This window comes from Callithrix jacchus, chromosome 14 (genome assembly GCF_049354715.1).
Source record: "Callithrix jacchus isolate 240 chromosome 14, calJac240_pri, whole genome shotgun sequence".
Lineage (NCBI taxonomy): Eukaryota > Metazoa > Chordata > Mammalia > Primates > Cebidae > Callithrix > Callithrix jacchus.
In genome coordinates this window covers 81,855,119-81,879,970 of record NC_133515.1, presented here as the reverse complement: position 1 = coordinate 81,879,970, position 24,852 = coordinate 81,855,119, and the positions used below count along the sequence as shown (strand labels likewise).

At 41.0% G+C, this 24,852-nt stretch overlaps 1 protein-coding gene across 17 annotated transcripts in view; it reads left to right on the top strand.

Moving 5' to 3' along the window:
* The window catches only part of LTBP1 (latent transforming growth factor beta binding protein 1), a 466,293-nt gene that overhangs the window by 184,641 nt on the left and 256,800 nt on the right, over window positions 1-24,852 (top strand). For 8 of the 17 annotated variants that reach the window (XM_078349510.1, XM_078349508.1, XM_008980895.5 and 5 more), the window contains exon 5: window positions 17,820-17,987. The exons of 1 other annotated variant lie outside the window; for it this stretch is intronic. In XM_078349510.1, the coding sequence (XP_078205636.1) occupies window positions 17,820-17,987 (168 nt within the window). Of the gene's footprint in view, window positions 1-17,435; window positions 17,527-17,616; window positions 17,988-24,852 lie in introns of those variants that run through there. 8 more of the 17 variants (XM_054245057.2, XM_054245055.2, XM_008980899.5 and 5 more) reach the window with 2 other exon arrangements.

The following is a 24,852-nucleotide window of genomic DNA, read 5'->3' as shown; positions in this document are numbered from 1 at the left end:
TTGAAACTGCTACTGAGGAAGAGTCTGGTTCTGACAACTCTTGTGGCCTTAATGTGGATGTTGAAGTTTAAGATATGGATGGTATCACACATCATGTGAAGACAGAACAGAAGCAGCAGCAGGAGAAATCTAGTGTGTTGGCAACTCTGCTCCTCTGAGACATCCTCACTGACAGGTCCTCATAGATTGATTGGGAGCCTTTTAGGGCAGAGCTTTGCAGATGGACCAGGTGGGTCCTTGGAGGAGAGAAGACTTCCAGAGAATAAATCCTGCAGCATGGAAAGCCTTCCCCATGTGGAGACTACCTTTAACTTGTTGTGTACAAATAAGCGTGTCTTTGGGATTGGCTTCTGCTAACCCAGCAGGTATTAAAAGGCAGTGGAAGTTGGACCAGCCAGAAATGACCTTACAAGAGCTCATGAAAACTAACAAAAACTGCTTAAGCATTTAAAAGGAATATTAGGTGTGAAAACAAACTGCTTTAAAGAAGGAATGGTAAAGCTTTATGCTTTTTTCCTTGGAAAATCAATGAGTTCTTTAGGCTGCTTGGTCACCCATGCACAATTCTTGTGGGAATCAGGAACTTTGAGCCAGTTCCCCAGCTGTATGACTGTGTGGATGTTAGTGCTAAAAATGCCCTGAAAGAAAGTCATCTGCTTTTCAGTGATTTCTGGCAAGTTGTTTGGTTTGACTGCCTAGACAGTGATTGGGCATGGTGGCTTAGGCCTGTAATCCCAGCACTTTGGAGAGCTGAGGCGGGCAGATCATGAAGTCAGGAGTTTGAGAGCAGCCTGACCAACATAGTGAAACACTGTCTCTACTAAAAATACAAAAAAAAAAAAAATTAGCCAGACGTGGTGGCACGCACCTGTAATCCCAGCTACTCAGAAGGATGAGGCAGGAGAATTGCTTGAACCTGGGAGGCAGAGGTTGCTGTGAGCCGAGATCGCACCATTGTACTACAGCCTGGGCAACACAGTGAGACTCTGTCTCAAAAAAGAAAAAAAAAAGAGAGAGAGACAAAGAAAGTCCAGCCGGTAAAATAACATTATAACCATGTACAGTCACTGACACCTGAGAAAGCATTCTGGTGAATGTAGATGAACAATGTTCTGCTGAGCTGGTATCCTTGGGATCTACTTGATCCTTCTTTTACCCTCCCCCTTCAAGTAGATCCCAGAGCTCAGGAGACCTGGTATCCTTGGGAATCCAGATTTCATTCAAGGACAGGATATGATCTATTGCAAAGAAAGCTTCATGAACAGTCTTGCCATGCACGTTACGCGTGGTTAGGTGTGGAGGGGAGGATGGGTATATCTGAGAGCTATTCGATAACATCCCAGCTCTGGGAAGCCATACAAACATGATTATTCTCTGTCCTCTGGCCACACAAAGTTTAAGATAGCTGTGAAACAGTAGATATGGATTGATTATAAACACTTCCAAGAAGCTTATCCAGCAATATGAAAACAGCAAAGAAGAAAAACCTTCTAGCGTGAAGGACCATGTAGTTTAAATTCCTCTACGAGCAGCCTTCACTGCCAGAGAAGGGTTTTAATTCCAAGGGCCTAAGAGTTCATAACAAACTAGCAAATTCAAGGACCTTTCTGGGTGTTGAGACTGATTTTAAGAAACCAATACTATATGGCTCCAGAATATTCTAGAGTCAAACTGTTTTTTTGTTTGCTTAGGGAAAAGTCATACAAATGAATTCACTATTTGCATGTGGGGAAATTGTAAAGCAAAGAAAAAGAAAAGAGATGGTGCCTTCTCAGCCTTAGGATTTCTTTGTCAGAAAGTGAGGGTTTTGCTTGATTTTACTTCTGGATTAGGAAAGAGTTTTGAGGGAATTAGTCATTGTTAGAATAGAAATGATAGTTTTATGTTATTTTCTGTGATTTTAGTTCTGCATTGTTCTCCTGAATATTAACTCTACCCTGGCTGCCCTAGTTTCTTTTTGTTCCCATGCAAAGAAGGTAGAAGTTAGTACATGACTGGAGGGGAACAACTTTCTTTCCTAAGAGGTAATTGCAATATGGTTATGTTAGAGTAATTCTTCTGACAAGCAAACTTTAAACCAAGAAATATGTACGTGTATATATGTATGATGGCTGTTGTATGTAAATACACACGTATATATAATCAGTATATATATCTTCTAGCTTTTAGGTTTAGGGGTACATGTGGAAGTTTGTTACATAGGTAAACAGATGTCACGGGTGTATTTTACAGATTATTTCATGACCCAGGTATTAAGCCCAGTATAATAGTTATCTTTTCTGCCCTTCTCCCTCCTTACCCTCCCCCCTCAAGTAGACCCCCAGGGTCTGTTGTTCTCTTCTTAGTGATCATAAGTTCTTGTCATTTAGCTCCCACTTAGAAGTGAGAACATGTGGTATTTGGTTTTCTATTCCCAAATAGTTTGCTAAGGATAATAGCCTCCAGTCCTATCCATGTTTCTGCAGAAGACATGATCTCATTCTTTTTTATGGCTGCATAGTATTTCATGGTACGTTTTCTTTATCCAGTCTGTTATTGTTGAGCATTTAGGATGATTCCATGTCTTTGCTATTGTGAATAGTGCTGCATTGAACATTCATTTGAGTGTCTGTGTCTTTAAGGTAGACTGCTTTATATTCATCTGGGTATATATCCAGTAGTGGGACTGCTGGGTAGAATGGTAGTTCTGCTTTTGTCTCTTTGAGGAATTGCCATACTGCTTTCCACAATGGTTGAACTAATTCATACGCCCACCAACAGTGTTGTATTTGTAGTTTTTAAAGTAAATTTTTTTTGCAATTAAACATCATCATTTTTATTAAGTACTATACTGTTAAAAGGCTACAGAACCTCTCTAGTACGCGGTTGACTACTCAGATATACATGCAATCTCTTTTATTAAAATATTTAACATGGTACGCAAGTGGGGAAAAATAAATTCCAAATCTCTCCGAGTAAATATGACTTGCATGGAGGCTTTGGTGATTGTCATCGTTATTCCTCGTTAGATCCACTTCCTGACCACTTTTAAATACATTTTATTTTAGTTCTGTTGGAAAATTTTCTAATTAGTCTGATTTTCTTCAGGGGGGATAAATTTTGTAAAGTCTTTTTGTGTGTGTGCGCTTCTTACATTACCCATAAAGGAAATATCCATTAAGAAAAATTATTGTAGCCCTAACTGTGCTTCACAAGTTTGCTTTTCCAAGGTTCTAGTTTGTTTTTGTTTTTAACTGAATGAAAAATTTTAAATACGCAGTGGTTGTGAAAACCATCATAATTATTTAAAAGTTCTTGTATCCTATAAACAGATTTAGAAAGCTTTGGTGAGAGAAAGAAAAGCATCCGGAGAGCAGGTGAGAGGCTGGTGGTCCTGCCTGTGTTGATGGCCTCTGGGCTTCTTGTGTGGGATTGAGTGCTCTTCCTAACGAGGTCTGGAAGCACAGGCACCCGGCAGCTGGGTTTCTTGTTTAACCAACACCCCTTAATGGCTACAGGTGCATCTTATGAGTGCAACCGCTTGACTCAGATCCAGCAGAAAACAGAGCTCTTCCTCCCACGCTTTCAGCTTACATTCCATGGAGGAGCTGGCTGGAGCACGCATCTGCTTTACTTTAGAGGGTTACAGTGTAATCCTTCCCCAAACAAAATCTTTTGATTTACATTTTTTCCTTTATTCATCAATCAAAAATACTGTACCAACCTTTTTTTGATTCAGTTAGGTACCTGCTTTCTGGTCCAAAGAGTTTGTTTTTGTTTTTGTTTTGGTAACTGTAAAAATTTAATGAAAATGAAGAAATATTTAAATGCACTTTAGTTTGTCCTTATAGGGAGAAAAGGTGGTGGATATAGTTTTGTTAAGAATGATTCTCTGACCGATTTGCCTTTCTCAAGTAACATTTTATTCATCCTAGAGTAAATAATAAACATGGTAGATTGTATAATATATGCATAGTTCTTTCTCCCCACCCCTCACCCCCGCCCCACATCTTGCCATGGCTTCCTCTGGGTATAGTGGATTTTGCTAGTCCCTTTGACTTTGGGCTTGGTCATGTGATTTGCTTTGACCAGTGGAGTGTGGGGGAAAACAGTCTATGGGTTCTGAGTGGGAGCTTCAAGAGGAATTGCATATTGCCTCTCTTCCTTCTTCTACCATGAAAAAGGCATGCATATGGTCTAACATGCCAACTCCCTTGAAATCTGTTGTTTTTTCCTAGATTACCATTTCAGCAGGGCAGATTTACTTTTTAAAACAATCTGGACAATCTTAGTCTTAATAGAACAGATGATAACTATTGTAATCAGACAGGCTACCTTTTGGTAAAATGATATTATGGGTGACCACACCTTCTGGCCACAGTGGACTGGAAAATGGGTAGGCACTTGACTCAAGTAAAACCAGTCTGAGGCTGGCCAGCTGCCTTAAGGTGGCCTGGCAGAGGGGCTTTCCCAGGCAGGAGTGATGTTGACAAGATTAGATTAATCAGAATCTCTCCTAAGGAAATTTGTAAGTTAGAATTGAACAGTAAGCAACTGGAATGGAAGTATAATACCAAAAAGAAGCAGAAGTAGCCAGAGAGAAGCTTTCTCCCGCATTAATGCTGGGTACAAGAATGAAGTTCAACAGCATTTCTGAAGGGGGGTGGGATGGGGCAGCTATAATGGGGTTGCTACAAGTGCTGCGGATTCTGAATGTCTTTTGGGTACTGAACTGTGTCTTGGCCTCTATGAGATTTGGCTTACATGGCCAGCTGGTTCTGGGTTCTGGGTTCTCTTGAGACTTCTGTCTCCTTATTGCTGTACCCAGCTGTACTTTAACATCCTGTGGCTTGAGATAAAGTGCACCCCCTCATCGTTTTGTAGGCAAGAGACCTGAGCTAATGCAAGTTCTGTTTCTACCCTGCTCTCTAACAGCTGCACATCCTGATTACACAGAGCACCAAAGCTTGCCTTCTAGAGAGGTAAAACCCAGCTGCTTAACTTTTCTTCGCTCCCTTTGTAGCTCTTAGTACTGTCCACACTCCCCCACTTCTAAGCAAGCTTGACACATGGAAAGAGGAGCACATAGGTCAGTTCCATCAGTTCCCTGAGACCCCTGCAACACTTGGAGAATAGTTCTGCCTGGGCACAGAATACTTGATGGTATTGCTGTATTCATACTTAAGCTTCTATTTGAATTTTTAACGGAAGCATTCTCAGGCCTCAGGGATTCTTGCCCACATGGAATGGGGAATGTCCAGCTTCAGTGAGTGACTGTGGATTGGGAAACCTTTTCAGTAAGATTCCTTAAATCCCATCATGCCTGCTGTTCATTCATCTTTTTGGGGGGATGGGTTTTCTGGCAACCGCAGTGCGGTATGTGTGTAAGTACATATCAGGCATGCTCTGCCATGTCTTGAACATGGAAATATAGCAAAATTAGATGCCTCTCTTGAAAGGGTTTTTCAAAGACTGTTAGTGGAGAAAGTGATTCATGGTGATTCTTGTCAGAGATCCCAGTATCCAAACCACACCTTAATATACCTTAAGAACATATACTCTAAGTAAGAAAATACAGACAAGCATGCCAAAGGTATTGTAAATTGTATTCTTGTTATCGAAGATCAGGTAGTTAGGAAATTTGGACATAGGTTCCTTTGTCCCAGCAAAGACACGAGGTAAGTTCCAACCTCCTTCTCGTCATCTATTTAGCACTCTGCATGCCAAACACCGTACTAAACACTTTATATGCATCAAGTAAATATGTTACATTATAGTACTTATATATTACTTGACTACTTAAAATGTACTCCTTAAGTTAGGAGCTAAAAATGAGTTAAAAATCACAGAAATCAATCTTATTCATTGAAAAAAGTGCCAATTTAGCTCTTTGTGTAAGTTATCTTTAGGCGAGTACAGTCAAAATTTGACTATATTTTAGATATTAATTTTTTTTTTTTTTTTAAGACAGAGTCTCACTTTTTCGCCCAGGCTGGAGTGCAGTGGTGCAATCTCGTCTCACTGCGACCTCCACCTCCCGGGGTTCATGCGATTCTCCTGTCACAGCCTCCCAAGTAGCTGGGACTACAGGGGCCCGCCACCACTCCCAGCTAATTTTTTGTATTTTTAATAGACACGGGGTTTCACCATGTTAGCCAGGATGGTCTTGATCTCCTGACCTCATGATCCATCCACCTCAGCCTCCCAAAGTGCTAGGATTACAGGCGTAAGTGAGCGCACCCAGCCCTGATATTTTAAAATTTTATTACATGTAAGACTTTTAACATGGTAACATGTTTTTAAAATTTGTCATGTGACTATAAAGCTGCTAACAAGAGTTGTTTAGCTTAACAAAAATTACTCAAATGCAGCCAGGTGTGGTAGCTCATGCCTGTAATCCCAGCACTTTGGGAGGCTGAGGCAGGTAGCTCAATTTGAGATCAGGAGTTTGAGACCAGCCTGGACAACATGGTGAAACCCCATCTCTACTAAAAATACAAAAATTAGCTGGGTGTGGTGGTGTGTGTCTGTAATCCCAGCTACCTGGGAGTCTGAGGTGGAAGAATCTCTTGAACTCAGAACGCAGAGGTTGCAGTGAGCTGAGCTTGTGCCACTGCACTCCAGCCTGGGTGAAAGAGTGAGACTCAATCTCAAAAAAAAAATTACTCAAATCCAAAATAAGCCTTTCTAATCAGTGGGTTCCTACAGCTGGTTGAAGTCCATTATGATACCTATCAAAGTCAAGCAATCAAGTCGTATCTGGAAATTATGGTGGAATCAAAGTCCACAGTAAATCTTGATTTATTCTAGAGCCTTTAATAATAGTTGTGATCTGAAAAGCAAACATCCTAATAGGAAAATTTTCCTAGATTCAGAAGTGGTTATAGATTTGTATATCATGGTTTGAGTGTCACTACTGGTTTGAGCTTTTCTAACAGTTGTTCCAGTTAAAACTGAGGCCATGTAAGGATTTTTTCTTTCATTTGTGTAGAAATTTACAGCCTATGAATGACGTCCACACAAATTATTTCACATGGCTCCTGCTGCAGTCTTGTAGGTAGATAGGTTGGATGGCATTATTCTGTGTGTCTTTTTATCCACTCTGGATTTCAACACCCTAAAGGTAGAGCCTGTAGGTGGTTTTATTGTATTCGTTCCTTTTGAACTTCTTACCAGATAAAAATCTTTAGGCTTGTTCTGTAGGACTTTTGTGAGAATGAAGTGAGAGGAAGACTGTAGACGATATCTAGCATACTGCAAAACACATAGGTGCCCAATCTGTGCTTGTTTCTCTCTCCCTCATCCTAACTTTCTCAGTATATAGCATTCACGTTCCTAAGTGTCATATTTTTGATGGTAATACTCATTGCAGGTGTAGGAGTGGCACTGGGGTATATTGAGGAAAGAACAAGGGCTGGCACTAAAATCCCAGCTTCACTGTTTACTAACCAAATGACGGTGGTCAAGCTTCTGATGAACATCTCTGTGGTTTCCTTGTTGGCAAAATGGGTATGATTGCAGCTTACATGATTGTCATGTGTGTTTGCTCTCTGTAGCCAAGTAGGCACTCATTTCTTGTTTCTCGAGTCTGCCATTCACGTAGATAGTGTTGTGCATTTAGAAAGGTCCATGATTTCTGTTGTTCTCAGAATCTGGGCAAAAAAAAAAGCAGAAGAGGAACATGTTGTGTGTGTATGTTTATGTTAGTTATCAGTTGTTGCATAAAAATTACTCCAAACTGTAGTGGTTTAAAGCCACAAACACTACCTCAGAGTTTCTGTGGTTCAGGAATTTAGAGGTACCTCAGTTGGTTAGTTCTGGCTCAGCTTCTTTCATGAAATTGTAAACAGGATATCAGTAGGAGCTCTAGTTATCTGAAGGGTTGACTGGGTCTAGAAGATGCTTTCAAGATGGTTCACTCATGTGACTGTTGGCAGGAGACTTTAGTTCTTTGCCCCATGAGTGAGTCTCTCCTTAGACTGTTTGGTTATTCTCATAGCATGGGACCTGGCTTCCCCCAGAGTGAGTGATCCAATAGAGGACAGACAAAGACAGCAGCCACAGTGCCTTTTACAATATAGTATCTGAAGATGCAAACATCATTCCATTTTCATTTGTTCCTTCCTTCACTCATTTGAAGCAGGTTCTTGCTATATTGCCACAGTTAGTCTCGAACTCCTGAACTCAAGTGATCCTCCCACTGGTTTGTTCTTAGACAAGATTCACTAAAACCAGTCCCTGCTCTAGGGGAGATTAGACTTTTAGATTTCACCTCTTAGAAAAGTATCAGGGAATTTGTGAACGTATTTTAAAACCATCACAGTGTTCAACAGAAGAGGCACTCTTTTTTTTTGGAGATGGAGTTTTGCTCTTGTTACCCAGGCTGCTAGAGTGCAATGGCGTGATCTCGGCTCACCACAACCTCCGCCTCCTGGGTTCAGGCAATTCTGCCTCAGCCTCCTGAGTAGCTGGGATAACAGGCACACGCCACCATGCCCAGCTAATTTTTTGTATTTTTAGTAGAGACGGGGTTTCACCATGTTGACCAGGATGGTCTTGATCTCTTGACCTCGTGATCCACCTGCCTCGGCCTCCCAAAATGCTGGGATTACAGGCGTGAGCCACTGCGCCTGGCCCTAGAGGCACTCTTGATGAGAGTCAGAGGAAACGAGGAAGCTGAAAATGTGCAATCTAAAAAGAATTAGCTGACAGCTGGAAAACTTACAGTGTATAATTATACATCAGTAATTTTTTTTATTGGAAATGAATTGTTTTTTAGTTTTCTTTATCACATAATACTGGAACTTAGCTAGATATGTGTGGTGATTTTTTTTTTTTGAGACGGAGTTTTGCTCTTGTTGCCCAGGCTGGAGTGCAGTGGCGTGATCTTGGCACACTGCAACCTCCACCTCCCGGGTTCAAGCGATTCTCTGGCCTCAGCCTCCCCAGTAATTGGGATTACAGGCATGCGCCACCATGCCTGGCTAATTTTGTATTTTTAGTAGAGATGAGATTTTACCATGTTGGTCAGGCTGTTCTCGAACTCCCGACCTCAGGTTATCCGCCTGGCTCAACCTCCCAAAGTGCAGGGATTACAGACGTGAGCCACTGTGCCCGGCCACAATAATTTTGAGAAAAGGATGCTTAGGCTGAAATCTTTCCTAATGATGAGATGTATTGAGTTTGGCAGTAGTCCCGTGGGGGGAGTAGTTGGGGCCATTGGATGCAGTCATTTAAAAACTGAGCCAGAGAGAAGTTTGCGCTGGAAAAAAATATGAAGTAAATGACAGAATCAGTATTCTGTAAGCTTGGATTCCCTGATGCTCTATTCTAAATTAATTTAGAGTTTTAAAAATGCCAATTTTCTATATAACTGAATGCTTCAACAGATTTTGTCTCAATTGAATTTATCAAACTTGAGAGTTGTTTTGGCCTTTGCAAATATGTTCATATCTTTGACTTCCTTGGTGCTTTTTAAAATATAATGCATTCAAGTTATAAGTTTATTTTTGTTTGCTCTGGATTTTTACTGCTTGCATGAAAGAATTGAGGTTCCTTAGAGGCACATCAAGACATCTACTTCTGGCCTGGCAGCTCCAGTGACTCAGCATGTGTGTACAAGGCCCAGGAGGTTTTGGTTTTCTTCTCTGATTTGTCTTTTCACTGTTTTTGTTTTTTTCATTTAAGCAGAATTTAAATTTCCCAAAATGTAATAAGTCATTTCCTTCACTATGTCTGCCTTGGTGTCAGAGGAAAATTCCCAACCCTTCTTTATGAAGGTGGTAGAAGTCTGAGGCATTCAACTCCCTTAAAGTTTTGTGGCTTCCAGCTATTAGTTGTTTGAGTAAAAGTCATTTCTCTGCCCTTTTCATTGTCTGCCCTTCCTGTTGCTTTCCCTTCCCATTATCTATCTCCCCTTCCCATTGTCCATTTTCTCGTGGATTCTCAGCGTCAGTTCGTCTCATGCTTCTTCATTTCTAACCCCTGTAATTCCATTCCCATGATGCTCCCCTCTGACCACATTCTCTCTTCCATTCCTAAAGAGAATCACCAGGTGGGACATTTGTTATAGATAGAAAATGAGGATATGAATACAGACTATTTTCTTTGGCCTGACGGAGGCCAAAGGAAAGTGGGAAAAGTGGAGAAATATCCGTAGAAGTCTCTGCAAAGAGTTGAGAGAAAATGGAGGGTTGAAATATTTGGCTGTGCTGAGGTCAGTGAAAATCCTCGGGGGAGGGAGTATTTTAGTTGAGTAAAAAGGATGGAATGTGGGGAAGAAGAAGAAAATATTTCTAGGAAAAGGAAGGTGCACGAGTAAAGTGTATGAGTGAGGACCTGTGGACAGCGTGGCCTGGCTCAGGCCCTGGCTCTAATGGCGATGTGGTGGCAGGTGAAGCTAGGTTGGAACTAGGTAGGAAAGGGTCTTACTTTCCTTTCAGGGAGTTTGATTTTGTTGGAAATATTTGTCATAACAATTATATAGGATCCTAATATTCAAAGTGTGTGGTAGAGATAATTTGGGACCCTTGCGAGGAATGGCTATCTGTTTAGCTTATGAGTAAGCCATCAAATGTATTCCTTGGTAAACAAATAGCCTAGTAGATATCTATCATTTAGTCAAACTTGCTTCTCTGCATACAGATAGATGTTATTTATAGAAATGGTCAAATGCCTCCCTTTACTTGCTCTTTGAAAAACAACAAATGTGGGGATAAATAAAACCTAACTGTGTTCCAAAATTAACGGACAGAAAATTTGAGTCATGTGAAGCAGATGTAATGCATGTTATTGTAAGGAGCCCATGCAAACTACGCACATTGTGTGCGTAGTAGAGATGGAAGACAGGTAAGTGTTGATTGCTTTGCTCCTTGTTCTATTTCACGGAGAAGAATGAAGTCTGTCCTCTTGTCGGTTGCACATCTGGGTCCCTCAGCCACATGGCCATCGTGTGGAATTTAAAGCTGTGCTGGTGCAAAGGCTGGCATAGAATCATTGAGGGAGGTAAATAATTTTCATTTCTGAAAAAAATCTTTTAAATGGTTTTCCCTCTTGGTAGACAGACGCTTAGAATAACAATCTTGAACTGTGATGCCTTTCACTCCCTCCATTTCCCAAAAACCCAGGGCGGACTCATTGAACCCTACCCAAGTATGGCTCCCATGTTGTCAGGATTCTAGATTGTGGCTGTGGCTCACATTCTCAATTCAGAATTGAGCGATTGGGTACATTGAGCTCTGTCTCCCCCTTTTTTCTTTCCTCCTTTTTATGAACGGATTTAAGACCTTTCTTCTTGGAGGATGTGTTTCTTCAACTCTCAGTCACAGCACTTCAAATACTACTATCCCTTCTGGATGGGGCAACGCTGGTAGGTTCTCTTAATATTCAGAATTAGGAGCCGAGGAGGGATTTGCAGGTGTGTTCTAGACAAGGGATTTGCAGTTGTGTTCTAGACGAGGGATTTGCAGTTGTGTTCTAGACGAGGGATTTGCAGGTGTGTTCTAGACGAGGGATTTGCAGATGTGTTCTAGATGAGGGATTTGCAGATGTGTTCTAGACGGGGGATTTGCAGATGTGTTCTAGACGGGGGATTTGCAGATGTGTTCTAGAACGAGGGATTTGCAGATGTGTTCTAGACGGGGGATTTGCAGATGTGTTCTAGACGGGTGATTTGCAGATGTGTTCTAGATGGGGGATTTGCAGATGTGTTCTAGACGAGGGATTTGCAGATGTGTTCTAGACGGGGGATTTGCAGATGTGTTCTAGAACGAGGGATTTGCAGATGTGTTCTAGAACGAGGTATTTGCAGATGTGTTCTAGACACATCTAGACAGGCGAGTTTTAAAAGTAGTTTTGAAAGAGACACCATGGAACAGGCTGGTGTGAATCTGGGGCCAGTGATTGGGAAAAGAAAAAACAGTTGATAATAAAAGTGGAGAGCAAGCAAAACCAACCCATGGCTTTTTGACATTTTCATGATCTGTCCTTTTCTGCAAAATATTTTCCTTTAACATCACAGACCCTAAAGGGATTCAAACTGTCCAGGCATACTTCTTTTGTTTAGGGATGTGGAATACCCAGTAAAGTTCAAGACAGGCTCAGGTCTGTAGTCCAGGGACAGAGGTGACAGCACTTGCTGAAGGTTCTCCACTGACCAGAGGCAGCAACAGGGCGCACACATCAGCCCTAGTGGCCCGAGAACCACACCAGGCTGTCCTACAGTGTCTCAAAAATTAAATATCTTACACCGATTTTACACAGTTAGAAGTTCTCATCATGTGTCAAGATGATTCTTGCATAATATGTTGTGAAATTTTAGTAGCAGATAATTTTCTGTTTTTCTTTTCAAAAGCACTTGAGAAATTGCTGTTTTCTGTTGCATATTCAGTTATTCTTTTTAGCATCTTTAATCAAAAAATGTTTTACTTTTAAAAAATGTTATTGGCCATTTATTGGGTAATTTTTTTAGGGGAAAAATGTCTTGTGTAAAGATGGCAAGGTTTCCAAGCCATAATGACTTAAACTTTTCCTTGGTCTGAGACTTAGATTTCTATCACTGGCATACCAATTGTTTCTCTATCTGCCTCTTTCTTTAGTTACTCCTGCCTCAGTAACTCAAGAGATGGAGCTGAAAGGTTACTCTGGATTCTTACCTGTGGAACTGCCCACATCAGCACTAGTGATCTCATCTGAGTTTCCCCTTTAGAGGGTTTTCCAGGACTGGGGCAGCCTGGTGAAGTAATAGATTTGATATTAATTTATGTTTACATAGCACCTTTCTTGAGGAACACAGAACACTCTATGGGCATTATTTTAATAGTCCAGGAGGAGTTAAGCAAGGCTGGAGAGCTGAACAATAAAGTTCTGTTATTCTAAGCATTATTTAATATTTTTATGACTTGTCCTTCAAATAATTCTTGGCCTTTGGGCAAGCGACAGACTGTAAGTGGGAGAATGAGCTGTTAGCTCAGTCTCTCTCACACCCAGAAGAGTGTATGCATGACCTGTGTGTTGAATCAGCCTGTAGGTTTCTTTCAACTGGGTGGTGGTTTTAAACCACAGAGAGGTTGCTTCTTCCCAGAGGACACTGCCTGCGCTGGTTGGTCCCCATTGTTTAAGTTGGATGCATGCTGATGTGCTGTCGCAGCATTCTGGACGAATGCTGAGGAGACTGTATTTGTGCATGACATCTGATGTGAGTCTTGAACTTGTTATATTTATTTCTTTGGCTGCCTTTGCTTTTGGTCACCTCGTAGTCTAATGACCGAACAAGGGCAACTGTGCTCTTTTCTAGACTTAAGTCTGTGCGTCAAGAACAATTTTCAGATTTTTGTATTTTTCTCTATTGTTAACAACCCTGAAGCAGAAATGAAAGCTTTCTATCAGGGGAGGAGGGGCAGCAGCTTCACTTCCATCCCATTCACCATTCACTCTGAATATCTGTGGTTTGTTTTAAACCGAGTGCCAGTGCCTCTTCTTGGAGGTATAAATTTGCACAGGGTCTGGCAGACGCTGCAGACAGGATGTTGACTCTTGAGTGTCTTGACTGACTAGGAGGCCCAATGGAGGTGCTGCATGGCTCCAGGCAATCTGTGCCTCTAGCCAAGGCCTCTAAAACCCAAAGTTTTAAAGTACTTTCTTAAGATTTTGGGGGCTGATTCACCTACAGGGATCTAAAAATTGCATTTTTTTCCTCTGAAAGACCAAGCACGGAAGCTGTGCCAGTGGTTTCCCTGTTAACTGCTGACTGGCCTAAGCTTTTGCTTCTCAGACTTATAAATCCTCATCAGCCAGTAGGTGCCAGGCGGGATGGTCTTCTCCCTCTGCTTAACCCTCAGCTTTTCTTCTCACTGGTGCTGCAGGGCCTTAGACCAAAATGACCTCCAGCATCCTGTGAGTCTAGGATCTCTGTGGGATTCGACAGTCACCCTTGCCCCATGGACATGTTTGGGTCACTTTGTTTATTCCACAGTTATTGGGTACCTATTCTCTGCAAGGCATCAGGGGTCCTTGAGTATTACCTTATTCAAGGCATTCAAAGAAGATGCCTCTGAGACACCAAACGGCCTTTGGGGGAGAGTTTGTGTCCACTAAATTTCCTGCTAAATTCTTGAAAGATGCGTGATATTGTCTTCAGTGTGCCACATGTGAGAAATTTGAAGCTCAGAGCATGGATCTGTTCTGTGAACTTTAAAACTTAAACTTTTTACACTATACCCTAGATATGTGGGAATGATTTTCAAGGAGTGGAGATGGGAGAAGGTGTTTTCTAATCCATCCAGTATTTATGGAGATCCTGTTGGGGCTTTGGATGATAATCTAGTGTCAAAAGCAGTAGTGCATTTTCACTACCAATTTTGAGAAGATTGGCATCAAAACCTAAAGGTAATTCTAATGAAGAAGGAAGTGCTTCATGGAGATGAGAGGACCTGCTTAGAATACAAGTGTCTATTTTAGAATTAGATTACTTTATAGCAGAATGCTTATAAAACACATTTTTATTTTTATATGAAATAAAGTATAGCTTCTGCTTCCAAGATGATGTGTACATTGTAAAAATCAGAATTAAGTCATATGAAACTGTCTCTGCCTTTTGAAAATCCAGATGATTCCAAGCCAAAAAAAAATTTTTTTTGGCAAAGAAACAGAAGAAGTTTTTAAAGACAATAGGCCCAGAGAATCTCCAGTGCCTATAAAGTGACTACTGTAGCTAGGAGGTGAAGTGGGAATGATGATTTAAGTGCTTGCTTTCTTTGGATGTCTCAGTTTGCCTAAGTGAGCATAATTTAGGTGACTGTGTGAGCATCTGCATGGCAGCTGCTGGCACTACAAGTTAATGCCAGAGAAGACAAAATAGTTGGCACATGGATTCTAATTTCATTATTGTACCAGGAGCCAGAAAAAAATAGGAGTTTATATTCTTTTGAAGTGGGAAAATGTTGTCTCTTTTATTCTTGGGTTTCACACACTTGAACACACAATATCCTCAAGATATTTGTAAGCATTATCTGACAACTTAGATTATAAGCTGATTTGTTTGTGCTACTGTAAAAAAACAAATCAAACTAGGTGAATCTTGTCTGACTGTGGAATCAGGATTCCACTGCATTTTTTTGAATTTCTAAGTTAAGGTAGACTCCCAGATAACTGAGATGTCCTGTAAACACTTAAAGGAGGGGGGTCACTGAAGTGTTTATTTTTCTTTTTTCTTTTTTTGGAGATGGAGTTTCATTCTTGTTGCCTAGGCTGGAGTACAATGGCACGATCTTGGCTCACGGCAACCTCCACCTCCTAGGTTGAAGTGATTCTCCTGCCTCAGCCTCCTGAGTAGCTAGGATTACAGGCATGCACCGCCACACCCAGCTAATTTTGTAATTTTAGTAGAGACAGGGTTTCTCCATGTTGGTCAGGCTGGTCTTGAACTTCTGACCACAGGTGATCCACCTAACTTGGCCTCCCAAAGTGCTGGGATTGCAGACCTGTTAAGTAAAGTTTTATTGGAAAACAGCCATGCCCACTCCTTTGCATATTGTTTTTGACAGACTGCTTTCCAGCTAAGTGAGTCCACAGAGTTGAATAGCAATAGAGTCCTTTTGGTTTGCAATCTTGATATAGTTATGGTTTGGCCCTTTGTAGAAAAAGTTTGCTGGCCCTTGATTTAAAGTATTGATCAATAGTAGCTTCCTACTGGATGTCATTTTGCAAGGTGCTAGAAGGCCTTCTTGGCCACTAGGACTTCTCTCCATCTCAGACAATGTGTCTTGATCCTCCAGGGTTAGAACCACTGGTGAAGGAGAAACTGTCTTGGAAAATCATTTGAAAAGAATGGAGGGCTTTCTTCTCCAGAGGAATCATTTTTCTTCTGCTAAGTGAGAGGGCCAACCCAGCCGATGACTTCAAGTCATTCTAATTGTAGCTTCTCTTGATTATGTGGTAGTTATCTTTGAGTATTTGAAGGACTGTCATGTGGAAGAGGCATTAGATTATAAGGCCATGGGGAACCAAATTAGAGTGAGTGTGTACAAGTGACTGTGAGGCCAGATTTCGGCTCAAGGAAAAATAGACTTGCTGGGAACTGCTCATAACTGTCATGTGCTTTTGAGGGTAATGAGCTCCCCATCACTAGAGATTTTCAAATAAAGGTTAGATGAGCACTTGATACGTGGAATGCAAGCAGTGGATAAGAGATGGTTGTGTTAGAAAATCTCTGAGGCCCCATTCCAATCTTGAAATTTGAATGGCTTCTTTGGTTAAAGTTCTTTGTTTCCAGGTTCAGATTATGACTGCAATTATAATTTGTTGAGGGTTTTATAGAGGCATCTTGGGATGATTTTCTGAAAATATAATATTAGCCAAACCAAAGCAGTATAAAGAGAGATGAGCTTTTTTGGTAAGCAAAAATGGTATCAGAAAGGCTGGCCCAGCGCCTCTTTCCCCTTTGACCACGCCAGTCATGGAGAGGCATCAGAAGGGCACTGCTTCTTGACAGCCTTAAAGCCTCACAGATGACCGGCTCTCTTCAGCTCCTGCTACCATCTCTGCTTTCTGCCTAGTGTCCTAGATAGAGGAAGGACCTGTCTGGGGGCATATCACAGATGCAGCAATGCAAACAGTTTGTGTCTTGCAATTTGCCAGAGACTTCAGGTTGGGATCTGGCAGTGAATGGCAGGTCTGGGTGAGACCATACTGTCTCTATGCACTTCCACCATCATAGCACAAAAACAGCCATAGACAGTACAGAAATAAATGAGGATGGCTGTGTTCCAGTAAAACCTTATTTACAAAAGCATACAGCGAGCTGGATCAGATCTCTGGACTGTAGCTTGCTGACTGCTGATAGAGACGTTGAAAGTTAGAGGTGGCTAGAAAACATCAGCTTCAGTTCTCTCATGTTTTGGAAAAAAGGTGAAATGACATATCCAGAGTCACACTGTGGTTGAGCTTGGATTGCAAACCAGGATGAACTTTTAGTCTAGTGCTTATTTTGTGATACTCTATTGCCTCGGCTGTGTGGTCAGGTGATAGAAGGCCACGTGAATGAAAGAAAGCTCCATCCCCAGTGGCTGCTCCAGGTGGTCTACAAATAGAGACAGTGAGAACCCAAGGGTGTTATTTTTAGGGAGGAAACCCTTTATCCTTGTGACCTGGCTTACCCTTTTTAAAGATGGACCCTGTTCACAGGAAAACAAAATATACGTTGCATAAATTCTTCTGGAGAAATAGCACCCTGGAGTTGTGAAAAAGCCACGGGCTCCCGCAGCTGCGTCACAGGATTTGATCACTTCAGCCGAGAGTGCCAGGAGATTTGAGACAGATGTTTTCAGACATGCCGCATGCCTAAAACATTTCCAGGGGTCGGGCTGCAAATAGTGACTTAATAAGTGGAGAAACAGGGAAAGTATGCAAGTTGAGGACACAAGCGTTTATTCACCGCTAGGTGCACGGCCAAGCCCTTTGCATTACATCTGCTTGTCAGGGTTGGCTCTTTAATCTGTCGTGCCCTCGGTATTGCTCTTTGTCTGCCCGTGAATAAAGTGCAGCATTGTGGTTAGTAATCCCACTCCAGTGACTCGACTTCAAATGTGGTTTTGGAGCGCATCCCAGAGTTCTGTTTGCTAAGCTTCCTACTCCTGTTTCAGAGACACCACTGAATACAGAGCAGCGAGCACTGAAGCCTTCCCTCTTTCCTTAAACCTGTCGGGTTGTGGGCTCTCTTTCCCCCTCTTGCTCCTTTCTTTTCTTTTTTTTTCTGTTTTTTTTTTTTAAAACCATCCAAGGCAAGTTCATGGATACTAAGCTGTTGTGTTTGTTGTTCTTTTTCTCCCTGCCTCCGCTCCTAGTGAGTAACCACACTGGCCGCATCAAGGTGGTCTTTACTCCGAGCATCTGTAAAGTGACCTGCACCAAGGGCAGCTGTCAGAACAGCTGTGAGAAGGGGAACACCACCACTCTCATTAGTGAGAATGGTCACGCTGCCGACACCCTGACAGCCACGAACTTCCGAGTGGGTAAGTTCTTCCACGGTCCCTAACTGTCCTTACTGAGTCGAGTTTTATGAGACTGTAGCACTTAGACACCCCCTCCATTCACACTGCTCTCTGCTTCAATGGGTGTCTGTCTATGAGTACGAATATGTTTCTTTCATGGGATATTTTAAATTACTTTCGGAATAATTTTTACCCTGATTTTTGGTTTCGCAGAGGAATGGCAAGTAGAATATTTTCCCTTATTGCTTAGCATTTATGCAGCCCTGTGGCGATGGGAATATATATAGTAGAAGAGAAGAGAGTAGGTTTTAGATTTAGACCCTAAGGCATGAGTTGTGCTGATCAGCTTCAAATTTTATCAGCCCAGTGATAAGTGGAATTTGCATTTGATTTGACTTATGTTACAAACTTTGGAAGGTGGTGATGAAATTGGAAGTTTTTACTTCAAAAATAGCCAAGCCCTGAAACAAAACTCTAAGAATTGTCAAAAACCTGTACTTGCTTAGAGAAAGGGATGCGGAGGCTGCATCTTTTGCCGTGTTTCTCCTCTGTCTCACAAGACTGAATTATAAATTGATATATAACGTGGATTTGGGAAAGATAGAGAAGTAGATTACTCTCAGCACTCCTTCAAGTGAACTTAAATATGAACTAGTAGTTGCCATCTGCAAGAAAGGCTTGTTGCTGTGTTTTAAATTTTTGGTTTTTACTTTTTTGCAAATAGAGAAAGTATTGCGGTCCACTGAATGCTGTCATGTTGCCATGTTGTCACGCAATACGGTATTTTTGTTGCAGAAAAATGTCTTTTATTATTTTTTGACCAATTATGGTTTGCCCTGTGTACTCAAATAATCGCAGACACCCATGTTACTTTCTGAGTTACTCACAAGAATAACCCAAATGTCAGACAGATAATAACACTGGCTAGATCTGGTCTTTTTATGGAATATTGCTGTTTAGTCTTGGAAGTGTGTGTCTGGGGGGGGTGGTAGGAGAAGGCGGTGTTTATTTCAAACTGATTTACATCAAGACAAAATACAGGGGCAGCTTGAAGTTCTTATTAGCTCTTTGATTATTCTGATGCTTTATTCTGACTCCCAGTCCTTAGGAGGTCGAAGCAGTATTTTTGATCGTCTGTACTTGGAAAACACACATGCCCATCGATACGATTTAAAAAGGCATTATGAGTTTCCTGGCTATGAGGGGGTTCTCTGGACATATTTTTGAAAAGAATTTAGCTGTTAGGTGCCAAATGGCACATTGTGCTTTGCAGGGCAGGGAGGCGAGTCTAGTGGGAAGTGAACTGATGATCAGGAAACTGGATTCTGGTCCTGGTCCTGCTGCTAACTAGCTAATCCATAGGGCATGCTAGTTAATGTTTCTGGGCCTCAGTTTTTCTCATTCATAAAATAAATGGGATTGTATTTAATGACCTGTAAAATTTAGTCTGTCTCTAAGATCCTATAACTTTTTATCAGCAATAAGTAATACTATTTTCTGGCTTTTTCTTTTCTTTGAAGGGCTATAGATAAGGAAGGGAAAGGAAAAGGCAATTCCAGTAGATTATCATGAGCCTGACAGCTTTCCCCACTTTACCTTTCTTGGTTGCCTTCCTTACTCACTGCTCCTTTCCCTCCTTGCGTTTATTGTAAATCTTTACAGTAGCAATTACAAAATAATCAAATGGGTGGGAATTTTTTGGCTTCCAGTGTATTCATTTTGAAACTAAATATTTTGAAGGCTTTGAGAAACAGAGGAAGTGTACTTGTTGAAACACACCGCACACTTTCCTTTCTGGCACTGCACCAGAGGTTTAGGAACAGAATATACATAGTCTATTCAAAATGCAAAGTGAAACAAAATTATTTACAAAAGCATTTCAAAAGCAGAACTCCACTCCCGTATTGGATTGGCAGAGCAGTTTAATTTTTTAAGAAGTAAAGGATGGGGTGAGAAGGGTCCATAGTAATAAAATTTCACATTGGAAATTGTGGGCTTTATGTTTCATTTATATTCTGAGCTATTTCCCTCTCCTGTCTACATCTTATTTCAAATATTAGATAGTTTGAGGGACAAGTTTTATGGTCTTTCTTTATCTAAGAATGTTCATTTTGTAGAACTTACAGATTATGATCCTTTGAAAATACAGAAAAATTTAAAAAATTTGTATGCATATTTCTTTTTGGGACTTTACGGGTTTCATATAATTTTATTATTTGCAGAAAGTGATTTTTGGATTTTTTTTTCTTCTCTTTATATTTGTTTATAGTATAGTAAATCTTTTGGCAAAAAAGACATATTTGGAAAATAGTGTAACATTTGGGGAAAATTCAAAATTTACTGTCACTTGTCAGCTACTCTCTTTAATATTTGTGGATACTTAAAGGTGAGAGCTGGCAAATGTTTTTTTTTAGAGGACCAGAGAGTATAAAATAGGTTTTAGACTTTGTGGGCCATACAGTTTCTGTTACAGCTACTCAACTCTGCCATTGTAGTGTGAAAGCAGCCAGAGACAATAGGAACAAGAATAGGTGCGGCCGTGTTAGAAAAACATTAGTTGGGCTGAATTTGGCTTGAGTGCCATGGTTTGCTGACCCCTGCTCCAAGGAGTCCACATAATCCAGGGAAAGTTACATGGACTTCATAGTTGTGGCACCTTAATTAACTAATCAGTTTTAATCATCAGAACAACAGCAGTAATTTCCAGCATTTGCACGGTAAAGTACAGTTTGTTTGTTTATTTGTTTTGACGACATAGAACAGATATAATCATCACCATTTTTCCAGTAAGGAAACTTAGATACAGAGTGTTAATTAAGTGAGCTTGGTTTAGTTTCATGACAAGTCAGTTAGCTATGCCTAGAACCTAGATATCCTTATGTCATCTGTTTTCTTACCTGCCTGGAGCCTGACCATGATGTATAGGAGGGACAAGGTGAAGGACCTCATGGAGTTGGGTCTCGTGGGAAGGCCAGCTGGGGTAACAGAGAGAGAGAAAGCAGCCGAGAGTCCAGCACACCCCGGATTGAATCCTGGGGTAACATTGGCTCTGTATACTCTCTGAGCCCAGCTCACCTCCTCCATACAGTGTGGGTCCTAATATATATGAAGAGATTGTTCTTTTACAGGCTCTTTCCTGGGATAATTCCTTCCTTCCTTCATGCTGCTTCTGTGTTGGTCTTCTGGTCTCTGATGAGGGTGAGTCTGGGCTTTTCAGGTGTGAAAGGCAGCAGGTATTTTCGCATGACTATTGAGCGTGCAGTCTCTGTTCTTGAGTATTCAGTGGGAGAAATAATAAGTATAACTTCCACTTAATGTGACTCTAAAAGTGAGGCTCAGATGAATATGGTGTCCAAGGGAACTCTGAGATTCTCGAAGAGCTTGTTTTTATGGATAGTGACATTGGTATGGTTTAACAGAATATTTACTTTAAATGCTACTTCCTATGAAGCAGGTTTGTAATGATAATGACTCTATTTTATTTTATTTTTTGCAGCAGCTTGAGGTCTGCATCCCTGTTTGTCCTACCCCTGCCTTTTTAAAAATGGAAACGTATCCCTCGTTGGGTGGGCCAGCAGGTTCACTGCTGTTGTTTTAATGGATTCTTAACCTTTTATAGGGCTAAAATGCAGATGACCTTCTGGGATTTTTAAGTTGGTTATAAAATCTTAAGTTTCTCTGACAAGAAGAACATATAAATTCATGTCGTCATAACTAGAATATTTCAAATGCAATAATGCTGTCACTTGGTATAACTTATTTGTAGAGACATTGAAAAGCAGGCATGATGGTTAAAATAACACATTTGGTTTTTGTGATTCTGCTTTCTCTGAGTTACAAAAGACTCATGTTCTATTAGCACCAGCTGAATAATTAACAAACATTTGTCCATTTAAAAAGCATGTTCTCATACATTATTTCATTTGATGCTAACTGCCTCTTAGGTAAATGGTAGTATCCATAACTTGCAAATATGAGTGCTGAGGTTTTGCTGGCTTGATTAAAGGTTATTTAAGCTAGGTTTTCTTATCCTAGAGTCACAATACCTCTGGCTCTCCCATGTTGCCTCCTATGACCATATATTAAGTGACTGTGTCTAAAATATGGTAATAGATTCTCTAAGATAAGCAAATCATAAAGCTGCCTTCTAAGAGCTTATACTTTGAGGAAGAGATGAAAGGCATATGTAAATAACCTTAAATTACGGTAGAGAGCTGCTAGCGGGCCCCAGAGAAGGGAAATATCACTTCTAGCTGAGGGAGGATGCTTAGAGAGAAAAGAGACGGCATTCAGTTTTTATGTTTTGTTCACTTGCTGTCCCTGTTCTGCAAGTGTGTTGTTTCATGGTGAGGGCTGAGTAGGTAAATGAGCCTGGCCCTGATTGTGGACTGAAGGGTGAAGGGGAACTTGAAACATTGGTAAGTTCCAGAATAAAGATGGATCGGGGAGTAGAAGGAAGAGAGAAGCAAAGTTGACAAGGGAAGGAATAATTTACTCCCTAGAATTGGGTATGGAGATGGGAAGGCAGAGGTGGTTTCTGAGAGTTGGGAATAGTTTCACTTAAATGTGGGACACATGAAAAGTCATAATGGTAGATGACAGGTCTGGGAAGGTAGATTGGTGCAAGGCAATGGAACACCTTGAATCTCAAGCTGAGACATTTGGATTTTATCCTTTGAGAATTAACTAATTGTGTTTCCTGAAGGAACTTGATGTTTGCCATTTTGAAGAACAGAGAAGTGATTTCATTTTTTTAGCTAGGAAACTCGTGTTTAAAGAGGCTAAATAAGTTTCTGAATGAATGACAACCTCTGGCCTCCTGTAGCTGTTCTGGGGCTTGTCTGATGCTTTGCACTGAAGCTCTCCCTGGAGATTTCACAAAACCAGCCTAACACTGTGATACTGGGATGAAGAACAGAAGCAGTTCATGCTGCTAAGCTGACTACGTAGGTTCTCTTCACAAGGAGGGAAGAAAATGTTCTCTCATTGAGGGGTTAAATAAACTGACATAATTGCTCAAAAGGGGCAAGCATATAGATTTTTTTCTGGAAACTTAGTTCAGTCCCTGAGTTTTTCATCCTTTGCCATTCATCATTGTTTGAACTCATCATGTCACCTGTTAATTAACTGGTGAATATATTTTCCCCTTAATGCATTGTGCAGATATATCTTAGGTTTTCAAAGATGTTTCAATACAGGCCAGGCACAGTGGTGGCTCACTCCTGTAATTGCAGCATTTTGGAGGCTGAGGCAGGCAGATCACGAGGTCAAGAGATTGAGACCAGCCTGGCCAACGTGGTGAAACCCTGTCTCTACTAAAAATACAAAAATTAGCTGGGTATGGTGGCGCGTACCTGTAGTCCCAGCTATGCGGGAGGCTGAGGCAGGAGAATTGCTTGAACCTGGGAGGCAGAGGTTGTAGTGAGCTGAGATTGCACCATGGCACTCCACCCTGGCAACAAAGTGAGACTCCATCTCAAAAAAAAAAAAAAAGATATTTTAATACAATACTATAAGAAAGTGGTTGCTTTTCCTTTAGGCAATTTAGAATGCCTAAGAACTTGTCAAAGAAACTACTTCCACATATAGTCATATCAAAGGATTTTATTTTCTAATACTGAGTAAATGTCATAATGTAGAGCATTTTCCTTTTTATTTTATTGATTATTTAATTTAATTTACCTTTTTTAGACGGAGTTTCACTCTTGTTGCCCAGGGTGTAGTGCAGTGGCACGATCTTGGCTCACTGCAGACTTCTCCTCCTGGGTTCAAGCCAGTCTCCTGCCTCAGCCTCCCTAGTAGCTGGGATTACAGGTGACCGCCACCATTCCAGCTTATTTTTTCTATTTTTAGTAGAGATGCAGTTTTACCATGTTGGCCAGGCTAGTCTTGAACTCCTGACTTCAGATGATCCATCTGCCTCAGCCTCCCAAAGTGCTGGGATTGCAGGTGTGAGTCACTGCACTTGGCCTTTTCTTTTTCATTTTAATTAAGCTGTTGATCACCTTTAAAAGGCTAGTACTAGGAACAGTCATTCATTTAACATGCATTTAATGAGCACATACTATGAGCCAGGTAGGGGTTCAGGCAATAGCAGTGAACTAAATAAAAGTCCTTCCCTTCCTCTAGCATTAAAAAAACATCATGTGGCCACAGCGTTTATGAACCTCGAAGATGTTGTGCTAAGTCAGATAAACCAGTCACAGAAAACAAATGCAGTATGATTTCATTTATATGAGATGCCTAGAGTAGTCAAGTTCAAAGAGAGAGCAGAACGGTGGTTGCCAGGAATTATAGAGATGGAATGGGGAGTTGTTTAATGGGTATAGAATTTCAGTTTTGCAAAATGAAGAAGTTCTGGAGATTGGATATGCAATAATGCGAATGTAAGAAACACTACTGAACTGTACACTTAAGATGGTACCTGTTGCAGGTATTTTACCACAATTATAAAAATAAATTTTAAAAATATAGTATGTGTGTACACTACTTTCACATAGATACTACCAAAAATATACTGTAAGAAACATGGTATATGAACTAATGTCAGGAAGTGATAGATCCTCTGAGGGAAAACAAAGCTGAGAAGGGGATGGACAAGGGGGAGTGTTGGTGGAAGGCGTGGTTGCCATTTTAGAGAGCTCAGGGAAGGAGGGGCTCTCTGATAACGTTTGAGCAGGGGCCTGATGAAGCCATGATGAGTGTTGTGAGGTAACATATCACGTACAGTGTGGTTTTTTTGTTTGTTTCTTTAAACCGTGGTGCATCCCCAAAAGGCTGGCATTTGGAGCATTCTTTCTTCCAGACTTTTCCTATCTGCTATCTTAGGTTAGGTTTCATCGATCTGCATTGTGTCAGGGAATCAAATTAATATCTGCAGATAAAG